This window comes from Nicotiana attenuata, chromosome 12, assembly GCF_001879085.1.
Source record: "Nicotiana attenuata strain UT chromosome 12, NIATTr2, whole genome shotgun sequence".
Lineage (NCBI taxonomy): Eukaryota > Viridiplantae > Streptophyta > Magnoliopsida > Solanales > Solanaceae > Nicotiana > Nicotiana attenuata.
The window spans coordinates 14,876,997-14,889,301 of record NC_032000.1 but is presented as its reverse complement, the minus strand read 5'-3'; the positions used below and the strand labels follow the sequence as shown (position 1 = coordinate 14,889,301).

The 12,305-nt window shown below is 41.5% G+C and overlaps 1 protein-coding gene across 1 annotated transcript; it reads left to right on the top strand.

Annotated features, from left to right (window-relative positions):
• Window positions 804–2,050, top strand: LOC109235911. Its single transcript, XM_019402155.1, has 2 exons — window positions 804–1,170; window positions 1,386–2,050. Exons 1-2 carry the CDS (start codon window positions 804–806, stop codon window positions 2,048–2,050), a joined length of 1,032 nt encoding a protein of 343 aa, XP_019257700.1.

The following is a 12,305-nucleotide window of genomic DNA, read 5'->3' as shown; positions in this document are numbered from 1 at the left end:
ACAAACTCCATTGCTACTTGGGAGGAACTAGTCAAGCAGTTCTTAAACAAGTTTTATCCACTCAACAAAATTGCGAGGCAGATTGATGAGATATTGAAATTCAGGCAAAAACCGATTGAGACTTTGCAAAGACCTGGGAGAGGTTTAAGGGTATGTTGGTGAAGTGTCATCACTATGGCATTCCGGATCAGATGCTGGGACAGAGATTCTATATGGGTTTGGCTGAGGGTATGAAGGCCAATGTAGATGCTTCTGCCGGGGGTGCATTATTGAGCAAAACCTTCACAGAGTGTAAGATTCTTCTTGACAAGATGTCTCAAAATTCAGGTTGGATAACGAGAGACACAACACTCACACCAATAGTGCATTCTGTCGCTCTTGACCCAAACAACACAAATGCAGAAAACATAGCCACTCTTATGACCCAGATGAGCTTGCTGACAAAGAAAATCGATGAGATGGGTACGAAACGGGTGCATATTGTTGATACCACAAATGGAGGCTTATGCACTCCTTGCATAAACCAGTCATATGTGAGCTCGTCGAGTGGAGAGAATGACAGCCAGGGTTTCAGAGAAGATATGAATTATGTCAATAATTTTGGAGGTCAGAGGCAAGGTGGGCAGCAATGGGGACCAACAGCAAACCAACAGTATAGACCAAACCAGCCACAGCACAACCCCAACTCCGGAGGAGCACGACCACAAGGCCAAGTTGTGCCTTATCAAAGGCAACATGGCTATAATCAGTAGCACCAGCAACAGTTGACCTACCAACCACCTCATCGGCAGCAGGATAGTAACATGACTGAAATCAGAGGTATGCTGCAACAACTCATTGGGACAAATGAAAAGATGCAAGAGAAGTTAGCTGCACATGATTCAGCAATCAAAGACATTGAAACTCAATTGGGACAGCTATCTATGGCCTTGAACAATCGCCCACAAAGAACATTGCCTGCAGATACAAACATTAATCCAAAGGAGCAGAGTCTAAATCAGCTCATGGCAGTGAGTCTCAGGAATGGGAGAGATTTAGACAGGGAGCAAGAAGTTGCTCAATCCAGGAAAGAGCCAACGCCAACTACTCCAGCTACTCCAGTTACATTAGAGACCGATGAGTCAGCAGAGCTCACCGAGGTTGCAATCGAGCAAGCACAAGTTGACAAGGGTAAGGAATAGGAAGGTGAACAACTCCCAGAACAGGTAGTAGAAAAAGTTCCAGCAAAGAAAAGACACAAAACAGTGGGCAGAGGTTGATTCTTGCACCATTCCCTCAGAGGTTGGCAAAGCAAAAGAAAGATGATCAATACAGGAAATTCATGAAAATGCTCAGACAAATTCAATTGAATATCCCACTGATGGATGCTTTGAGGGAAATGTCAGGGTATGCAAAAATGATGAAGGACGTGATGTCGCGAAAATTTGACTTCCAAGACATGTCCACTATAACTGTGACACAGATCTGCAGCGCGGTAGTGACAAGACCTATGGCTCAAAAGGTGTCTGATCCAGGTAGTTTCACTATCCCATGCACCATTGGGAGTTATGCTTTTGCTAAAGCATTGTGTGACTTGGGAGCCAGTATAAACTTGATGCCATTTGAAATCTATACAAAACTGGGCATTGGCAGAGCTAGACCAACCTCAATGTTGCTGCAACTGGCTGATCGCACAGTCAAAAGACCGACGAGAATTCTTGATGATGTGCTTGTTCAAGTGGGAAAATTTGTATTCCCTGCAGACTTCGTCATTCTTGATTGTCAAGTGGATGAAGAGATACCAATCATTTTGGGCAGGCCGTTTTTAGCCGCTGGGAGAGCATTGATTGATTGTGAGACTGGAGAATTGAAAATGAGGTTGAACAATGAAGAGATAATATTCAATGTTCAACAATCTATGAGGAGACCCAGCGAATTTGCAAATTGCTCACTAGTGGAGGCCGTAGATGTAATACTACAGGAGGAGGATGAGACTACTATTAATGTCAGGGATCCGTTGGAAGCCTGCCTGTTGAATCTGGAAAATGTTGATGGTGAAGAGTTGGCATAGTGGGTCATGGCTCTTGAAGGTCAAGCATTCTGGAAAAGGGAGCCCGAGTTCAAGCCCCTACACTTAGTAGAAAGAACATCACCACCTGCGAAACCATCGATAGAGGAGCCGCCACAGTTGGACCTGAAACCGCTTCCAGCGCATCTCAGGTACGCTTTCTTAGGGCCTAATTCTACTTTACCCGTTATTATATCATCCGGTTTGCTAGTTGTGCAGGTAGAGCAACTCCTACAAGTGTTACAAGAATGTAAGACTACTATTGGTTGGACCATGGCAGACATAATGGATCAACCCAGCTTTTTGTATGCACAAGATTCTCTTGGAAGAAGGGCACAAACCTTCCAGAGAACATCAACGAAGGTTGAACCCGAATATGAAAGAGGTGGTGAAGAAGGAAGTGATCAAATGGTTAGATGCGGGTGATCACGCCCAACTCTAGTCCTAAAAAGGATAAGCGGTAGCTGCAGATATAATCCGGTCTAAAAATCCGGAGTCGAATCCCACGGAGAACTAAGGCTTTGCTATATCTGTTTAATATCACTAAAAAGACAAGTTTGAATAATTTTCTAAATTATAAAGATTGATATTTATATTTCTAACTAATTAACTGGCAAATACTAGAAAGCAGTCTAATTATCAACTAACGAGACAAAGGGTTGGAGACTAAATTAAGAAGGTCTAGAGTTATGATTTCCCTAAGTGTCGGAATCCTTACAGCTATGTTCCCTACAATTTCGTCGATGTATTTTCTACTGATCGTGAGCATTTTAGGTGCCGCAATTCTCTCTCGAGCAACTACAACAATTTACTAGACATATTCTCTCGAACTACGCTAGTTGGCTTCATCTAACCGCTCACTATGACCACGTCAAGGCTTTGTTATTTCTAAACCTACCTTTAAACCCAATGTATTGATTTCTCACATACGTTAGGAGTGACGTTGTTCAACAAATACCTAAATATGCACTCTCTCTCGAGCAATACACACTAAATAGGCACAGTCAATTGATGGCCATTCAATCAACAGCAACAAATACGTAGTTGAACAAGTAGAGAAATCCGACGGCTCAATTATATAAAAACATAACAAGTATTTATCCTACAAAAGGTTCCATCAAAACCCTAGATAACAAATTAGCTATTCATAAAAGTATGCAAAAATACAATACTAGAATGCATAACCAATAATGGAAATAGGAAGAAGGAAGTGACAAACTCGTGGAAAAATTCTCCGCCTTGCTCCCAATATGTTCTTGCCTCCTTAGGTCGAATCTCCGGTCTCCTTAGCCTCCTTAGGTCTAAATTATGTCAAAAGTCCTCAAAATACCGTTTTTCCATGTATATATATCAAATAGGGTCGGGCCCAAACAATTCCACCTTCTCCTACGCGAAAAAGGACACTTTTCCCAGACAGGACGTGCGCAGCTGCGCTTGGACCGCGCATATCCACTTTGATTCTGCTTGACGAGCGCGGCCTGAGCGCGGCCGCGCACTTGACGCGCACTTTTTACCCTGTTCTGTTTGGAATTTGGAAAAACGTAAAACATGAAAGTTGTATCCCTTTGAGTTAGCTTTCCAACCATATATTGTGCAGACCAAATGGAGTTCTGAGAGAAAAGTTATGTGCATTTTACTAACACTGCGCATTATGCTTGCTCGATTCTTTTTTCGTTCTGAACTATCATCCATTGATCCTCGAAATCGATCCCGGCTTAATTCCTTAGGCTTTTACTCAGACTTCAAAGCTCCAAATCACTTGAATTCATTCCATAACATCTACATAGCTCGGAATCACTCCTACAAGGCATAAAACACACCATTAGTGCAAAACACTAGCGATTAAAGCTCAAACTCAATTAAAGCACAGTAAATTAGAGTATAATAAGCGACTAAAATACGCAATTATAGCATATCATCAGCGGGTATCATCTTCCCCATCTCTAACAACAATTGGGTCAGCCATGTTCAGTGTGTGCCAAAGAAGGGAGGAATGACGGTCGTACAAAATGAGAATAAGGAGTTGATCTCAACTCGTACTCTCACGGGATGGCGAATTTGCATGGATTATCGGAAATTGAACACACCCACCCGGAAGGACCATTTTCCCTTGCCATTCATTGACCAAATGCTGGACAGGTTGGCTGGGCGATCTCACTTCTGTATCTTGGATGGATATTCGGGGTACAATCAGATCTCAATAGCCCCCGAAGACAGAGAGAAAACATCATTCACCTGTCTGTATGGCATCTTTGCCTTTCGGAGAATGCCTTTTGGACTTTGCAATGCACCGGTTACATTGCAGCGATGCATGTTAGCCATTTTCACGGACATGGTTGAAGACATTATGGAGGTATTTACGGATGATTTCTCTGTGGTGGGGGATTCATTCGAGGACTGTCCTCGCAATTTAAGAAGAGTGCTCAGAAGATGTGTGGAGACAAATTTAGTGCTGAATTGGGAGAAGTGCCATTTTATGGTAAAAGAAGGGATAGTCTTGGGGCATCGAGTGTCCAGCAAAGGAATTGAGGTTGACCATGCTAAGGTTGACGTGACTGAGAAGTTTCCACCGCCCACTTCAGTCAAGGCAGTGAGAAGTTTTCTTGGGCACGCCGGGTTCTACCGGCGATTCATAAAAAATTTCTCTAAGATTGCTAACCCTTTATGCAAACTCCTTGAAAAGGATCAGCGTTTTGTGTTTTCCAATGATTGCAGGTTAGCATTTGAGGAGCTGAAGAAGAGATTGGTGACTGCACCCATCATTGTTGCACCCAACTGGGAGCAACCGTTCGAGCTCATGTGCGACGCAAGTGACTATGCTATCGGAGCAGTCTTGGGGCAGCGAAAGGATAAGCTGATGCACCCAATTTATTATGCAAGCAGAACGCTAAGCGGTGCACAGCTCAATTACACCGTGACTGAAAAGGAGATGTTGGCTGTAGTTTTTGCATTCGACAAATTCAGGTCATACTTGATTGGTTCAAAAGTTATTGTTTATACTAACCATGCAGCAATTAGGTACTTGATAGCAAAGAAGGAGTCAAAGCCACGCTTGATCCGTTGGGTTCTTTTGCTACAAGAATTCGATCTGGAAATCCGTGACAGAAAAGGGACAGAGAACCAGGTAGCAGACTACCTCTCAAGGTTGGAAGGAGCTGAAAAGAAAGTAGAGGTTGAAGATATAACAGAGACACTCCCTGATGAACAGTTACTAGCAGTGACAATGGAGGAGACACCATGGTATGTTGATATCGCTAATTATTTAGCAAGCGGTATTGTACCTTATGAACTCTCTTCAATTCAAAAGAAAAAGTTCTTTCGCGATTGTCGGTTTTATTATTGGGATGAACCTCTACTTTTTAAAATATGTGTAGATAACATGATCCGGAGGTGTATCCCTGAGAAAGATCAACCTTTTGTTTTGCAGGCTGCCATGCTTCACCATATGGTGGACACTTTGGAGAGATTCGGACAGCAGCTAAGGTGTTGGAATCGGGTTTGTATTGGCCAAATCTGTTCAAGGATGCCCATGCTTGGGTGAAGAGATGCGATGAGTGCCAAAGGACATGCAATATATCTCGACGTCACGAGATGTCGATGACTACCATTCAAGAGGTGGAGGTATTTGACATGTGGGGGATTGACTTTATGGGGCCACTCGTCAGCTCGTATGGTAACAAATACATACCGGTGGCAGTTGACTATGTCTCCAAATGGGTTGAAGATGTGGCTCTCCCAACCAATGATGCAAAGGGTGTGACAGGCTTTCTAAAGAAAAACATCTTCACATGTTTTGACACCCGAGAGCTATAATCAGTGATGGTGGAACCCATTTTTGCAATAAAGAATTCGCACAGTTGTTGGAAAAGTATGGAGTTCGTCATAAGGTGACCACCCCTTATCACCCACAGTCGAGCGGACAAGTTGAAGTGTCAAACCGGGAAATCAAAAATGTCCTAACCAAGACAGTGAATGCGATAAGGACTGATTGGGCAGAAATGTTGGATGATGCATTATGGGCGTACCGCACATCATTTAAAACTCCAATTGGTATGTCACCATACAAGTTGGTGTTTGGCAAAGCATGTCACCTTCCGGTAGAGCTCCAGCATAAAGCCCTTTGGGCACTGCGGCAGTTGAATTTGGATATGGAGACCGCAGGCACCAGTAGAGTCACTAGGTTACATGAACTCGAGGAATTCAGGTTCCATGCATTTGAGAATGCAAGATTGTACAAAGAAAGGATGAAAATGATGCATGATAAGCATATCCTGGATCGGAACTTCAAACCCGGAGATCTAGTGTTGTTATACAACTCGAGACTAAGATTGTTTCCGGGTAAATTGAAGTCTCGATGGTCAGGACCCTTCAGAGTGGTGCAAGTGTTCTCAAGCGGAGCTGTAGAAATTGAGTCCGAAGATGGAACGAATAAGTTCAAAGTGAATGGGCAAAGGTTGAAACATTACCTTGGAATGGTCGAAGAAAAGGGGGATAGAGTGGTGATTTCTTTAGAAGAGCCCAATATATGAGCGAAGAGTAATAATGAAAGCCTGCATCGTGCCGCGACGTTAAATCAGCCGCTTCCTGGGGAGGCAACCCATGGTTTGTTGTAAATCGTCGTGCCGCGACGTTAAATTAGGCGCTTGTTGGGAGGCAACCCATCAGTTTTTCTTTGTTCTTATTTTTTTGTAATTGATTTTTGAACGGTGACAATATTGATCGATCAACTAAGGTGCAGGAACGAAGGTACGCATAGTGGAAGGACTCGGGGTGACGGAAGTATCCCGGAGATAGGCAAAAATGCAGAAAAGCAAAAAAAATCTTGGATGCCTAATCCGCGGCCACGGATCTGACCGCGGATCAACCGCGGAGTTTGCAGATGTTCTGTCCGCGGCCGCGGATCCGGTCGCGGACCTGGCGCCGTTCCGGTTTCATTTTTTATTTTTATTTTCGTTTATTTTCTTCTCCCTTCCCCCCCTTTTAATTAGTTTTATTAATTATTAAAACCCCCCTTTTTTGGTATATGAGGACATTGGGTTGGTTGGGTTGGGAAAGCATTGTTGAATTGTGAAAAATGGGAGTTTAATTGGGTCTTTGGGTACATTGGGGGGCATATGCACAGTAGGTGTTTGTTGAATTGCCACAATGAGCCTTTTGGTATAAATTGTGACTAAGGGTGCGAGTGAAGTCTGAGTAACCGCCCTTGGTTCACCTATTCCGCTGATTATTGATAATGGTGGTTGTTGTGTAGGTGCAATGAGATCTTCAAAGAAGAGACGCACTACCGGTGGCTCGTCCCGGGCACGGGCATCAGCCAGTACTGGGCAGTATGATAGCACCAGGTTTGTCTCCAGAGCTACCCAAGACCGTTTCAGTTGGAAGGCTATTAGAAAGCCTGTACTAGAAAGGGGAGTTGACAGGGGTTCCCTCCAGGCTGAGTGCCCCAATATGTATAGGGAGCTGATCAGGCGCATGATAGACATCTTTTTCGAAGAGGCGGAGAACGGTAACTTGTTGCTTGTTAGGGAATTCTACGCCAACTGTTCTGAACATGAGGATCACATTTGCATTGTGCGACAAAAGAGGGTGAATGCCTCGATGGAAGCCATCAGGAGAGTGTAGCGCTTGCCTGCATTTACTGGGGAGATGGATTGCTATGATACTTACAAACGAGAACCCACAAATTGGCAATTGTTTTTCCAAACTATCTGTAAACCAGACAAGGAGGTAGTGTGGGTTGTACCAGGATTGAAGTTGCACTCCGCCTCACTCACCTTTGAAGGAAAGTGTTGGTTGTACATCATCAATAGTTGACTGCTGCCATCCCACTCCACCACTGAGGTCAATGGACCGAGAGTTGCTTTGATCTGGTGCTTCGTGAATGGCCACAATTTTGATGTGGCCAAGGTTATTCACTCTGATATGTTCAGCCGTTCAACACTGAGGAGGTATGGGTTCTTCTTCCCATCTCTGGTCACTAGATTGTGTCGGGCTGTAGGGGTGTCAGAGAACCCCCAATGTGGATGGCAAGGTGAAAAAAGAAACAATGTTCTGGGCATCCAAAGTGACCATTGGGACAGACACGGTGGCACCCAGTTCAACTAATAGTGATGATTCAGAGGCATCAGAGGAGAGCGATGAAGAGCAGGAGGAAGTTGGGCCATCTTCAAGACCACAGGAACAAGTTGGGCCATCCTCACCCCCACGGGATCAAGTAGCCGCGGTTGGAGGTTCATCTGCAGTCAGACGGAGTACGCGACTGACAGCCTTAGAACAGGAAATGGCAGGGCTGCGCACTTCCGTCACGGATTTGGGGACGAGAGTTGATGCCTTGGCCACCCAAAATGCGAAGTTAGAGAAGAAAATCATGGGCTAGCCGCGTGCGTTGGGGAGGGCGTGTCATCTCGACCCCGGCACTATCTCCGATCAGGACTGATCTTCCATGGAAGTTCCTTAACCTCGCTTTACTCTATTTTGTATGACATGGGGACATGCCATCATTTTAAGTGTGGGGTGGGGGATGCTTTGTGGTGTGTTGTATGTAGCATAGTTTTGTCATTCGACGGGTTTCTTGAGGGACTAAAGTCGACGGAAAAAAAACACAAAAAGATTTTCCTTTGTAGTAGTGTATCAATTTCCCCATGGTTTTTCTTTAAGCCACGGCTCTTTTCCAAGGGTTTCATTTGAACCGCACTAGTTATTTTTTTTATATTGTTAGTAGGAACTTGTAGGCTATGGGCGGAAACAAAATAGGATCTCTTAACGTCATAATGTCTTGAATATAGCGGGTACTTTAGTGTGACACTTAGGCTCAGTTGTCGACTCTTGTAAGAATGCCTTAAAACGTATGTTCTTAATTTGGCTAAGTACCCTGATTAGAGTGTTTGATGACCCAATCTGGAGTGAGTCATGTGCCATGTGTATGTGAGGCTTGTTGTATTCTGTGCACGATATTTGATGCCTGGAACTTGCCATGTGTGTCTGCAAAGCGAAATAGTAATCTTGTTTAGTTTTGAAAGTGATATAGACATTTCATTGTTGAACCATATATATACTTCATCCACTCATTTGTTATGTATCATAGTTAACCCCGTTGAGCCTGTAATCCTGTTTCTTTGGCAACCACACTACAAGCCTTACCCATTTGTTTGAATTAACCATCTTTTTGAATCTTTTCACCTCTCATGAGCACTTGAATTGTATGAACTTTGTAAAAGTTAAAGGGTGGGGTGGTTGGTGGCTTTTGAGTGGAACTAATGAGATAAGGAGAAAGGTGCACTGTTTTAAAAAAAAGTAAGAGCCGCTTGAAAAAAAAATAGTTATGTTGTTGTGAAAAATATTCCTTAATAAGTAGTGGCTCTTGATGTAATTGTGCTTAAAGAAGAAGGGAATTAATATATAGTGATGTGAAGGTGGAGTCATGGTTTGACATAAGTGTGGGGTTTTAAATGCTAACGTACATGTATTAAAGTGCTTAGGGAGGTGTAGCCACTCGTATATCTAAATGTATCCTACCCGTCCCGCAACCTACATTACAACCAAATAAAGCCATAATTGATCCTAGACTGAATGAGCTCGATTAGTAGAGTAGTACACTATGGGCAAGCCTGTGGTGCATCTTTTGTGGCATATGAATGTCATTTCTGAGGGCGAGTGAATTCTGTTTATATTGAAGTTCCTCAGTGTGTGTGCATGTTATTGATTGTGGAATGAGTCTCCTTTGTTGTGAGCATGCACTTGATTCATGAAGGAGAGGTAAGTTTGGACCTCTGAGTTAGAGTAAGTAAGCCGGTTAGGAATATTGCGTGGCTCGCGAGAGTCAATTCTTAAGGTGTGGATGTTACACTAATATACTCAATCTATGAGGAATATTCTTGGTGTAACGAGTTAGAGCAGTCGCTCGGCGAAGCTAGGCCTCTGTAGAGTGTGGTTTGATTGCTAGGACGAGCAAAGGTTTAAGTGTGGGGTGTTGATAGTAGACGACAATTATGCAATTTAGACACTATTTACATTCTAATTTGGCCGCACTTTATCAATGTTTGAATGTAAAAGATAACAAAATGCTCTAATTAAGAGTTTTACGTTTTGCAGGAGCCACACCGAGTTAGGAGGAAGCTAAAGAGTGTGTTGGAGTCAATATAGAGCGTGGAAGGCCAATCGGAGGATAGCACGATCGAAAAGGAGAAAGAAGAGCAAGGACCAGGTCCGCGGTCAGGTCCGCGGCCGCGGACAGTATAATTGTGAAATCCGCGGTCCATCCGCGGTCTAATCCGCGACCGCGGACGGGAGCCAAAAATATAGGGTCAATTATGTAATTTCTAGGGCGACTAACCTAAATCTATATGAAGCCTAATTCGTCCAAGAGGGAGGGAGAGCTGTTTTTATAGAGATTTTGAGGGCAAGAACACGGAAGAAAGACAGAGAATTTTCCTTAGAGTTCTATTCTTCTTCTTTTTAGTTCCATTGTTGATTATGACTTTATTTATTGAATTTTCATGCTCTTAGTATGAGTAGCTAAACCCGTCATCTAGGGTTGACGGAACCAATTGTTGGATAAAGTCTTGACTATGTTTTGATATAATTGAGCCATTTTTACTCTATGATTGTTCAACTACATGTTGTCTTGTGATTAATTGAAAAGGCCCTTGATTAATCGTGTCTAGTTATCTTGTGTTGCTTGAGAAAGAACACTTGGTTAGATTGTTGTTGAACAACACCGCTTTCGGGTAAGTTAAGAGATTAATTACTTGAATTTAAAAGCAGGGTTAGAGATAACGAAGCTTTGGTGGAATCATTCTGAGTTGCATAAATTGTTAGCTAGAGTAGTTCGAGAGAATGCTTCTAGTAAATTATCGTAATTGATCGAGAGATAATTGCGGTAACCCATAACTCATATTTCTTATAGAGTGTTACGGCGAGATTATAGCTAACATGTCAGAAATTAATCCGACAATTGGGAAAATCAGTAACCCTAGACCATTTTACCATTGAATTCAACTCTATTCTAGATTATTGCTAGTTTCATTGCTATTTTTCCTTAGTTAACCAATTTGTACTCATTATCCATCAAAAATCTTGCATCCGAAAATTGTTTGAACTTCTCATTAGCTGCGGTAAAAGTTGTAGTAAATAGGTTAGTTCCCTGTGGGATTCGACTCCGGACTGAACCTGATTATATATGCAGCGACCGCTGAATCCTTTTTATAAGGCATAGTTGGGCGTGATCAGTCCATTAAAGAGAAAAATGGTCTAAAGTCCATTTAGTTCCATCTCCTTGAAATAAAATAGAAATTGTATCAAATAACTCTTTGAGTATTTCTATTTAAAATATACTTCCTTTAATTTATATGAACCTATTTGTCGTATAAAATAAAATATATATATTTTTTGTGGCTATAAATTATTGCATAAAGGTAAATTATTTTCAAATGCGAAAGGAAATTACTCCCTCTGGTCCACTTTAATTGATTTTTTTTGCTTTTATTTTGTGATCCACAATATTAAATTTTTTCAGATATCAAGAAGGATTTTTTTTTTTCAAAGTTACCATCGGAGTAAAGAGCCTAGGAATATTTGTTATATTTCTAATAAACAAATTAAAGTTAATATAGTCAATTTCATTATTAAGTAATGATAAAAGATGGATTCCTTAATATGTATAAAAATAACAAAAAATTAATTGAAAGGAATATTTTTTTGGCACAAAATAAAAAAAATAAGTTCACATAAATTAAAACGGATAGAATGTTTATTTCTCAAGTTTAGTTATTCATTAAATAGCAGTCCTAAAAATGGCTATTTGTGCATCTATATATATATATATATATATATATATAAAAAGAGGGAAAAATAATGTTGACTTGGCACCCCTCTTTGCCCAAGAAACCTACTTATCTTTTGTCTCAATTTTTTGGATTTTCCTTCCTTTTTCTTCAATTTACGTGCTAGATTAAACAACACAAAAAAAACATTCTTAAATGCTCTTAAATCTAAATCATATTGATTGAATCATTAATTAATGGGATCATTATAATTTTAGATGAGTTACAAACTTTTCACCTTCCCATTCACCATAACATTTCCTTTTATCAATAAACTAAGAAAAACTATTATTATATAAACTCTATTTAGGTATGAAATTTCGTATAATAAAAGCTGACTCATGTAAATTATTGTCAAATCAGATATAAACATCACAACTAACTACTGGATACCATTTACACACATTTTGGAACGAAATATTCATTCATGAAACTCT

Coding starts and splice junctions, on each gene's coding strand:
- LOC109235911 (XM_019402155.1), top strand. CDS start 804: ATGACTGAAATCAGAGGTATGCTGCAACAACTCATTGGGACAAATGAA. Junction 1,171..1,385: donor GCAAGCACAAGTTGACAAGG/GTAAGGAATAGG, acceptor GGGAAATGTCAG/GGTATGCAAAAATGATGAAG.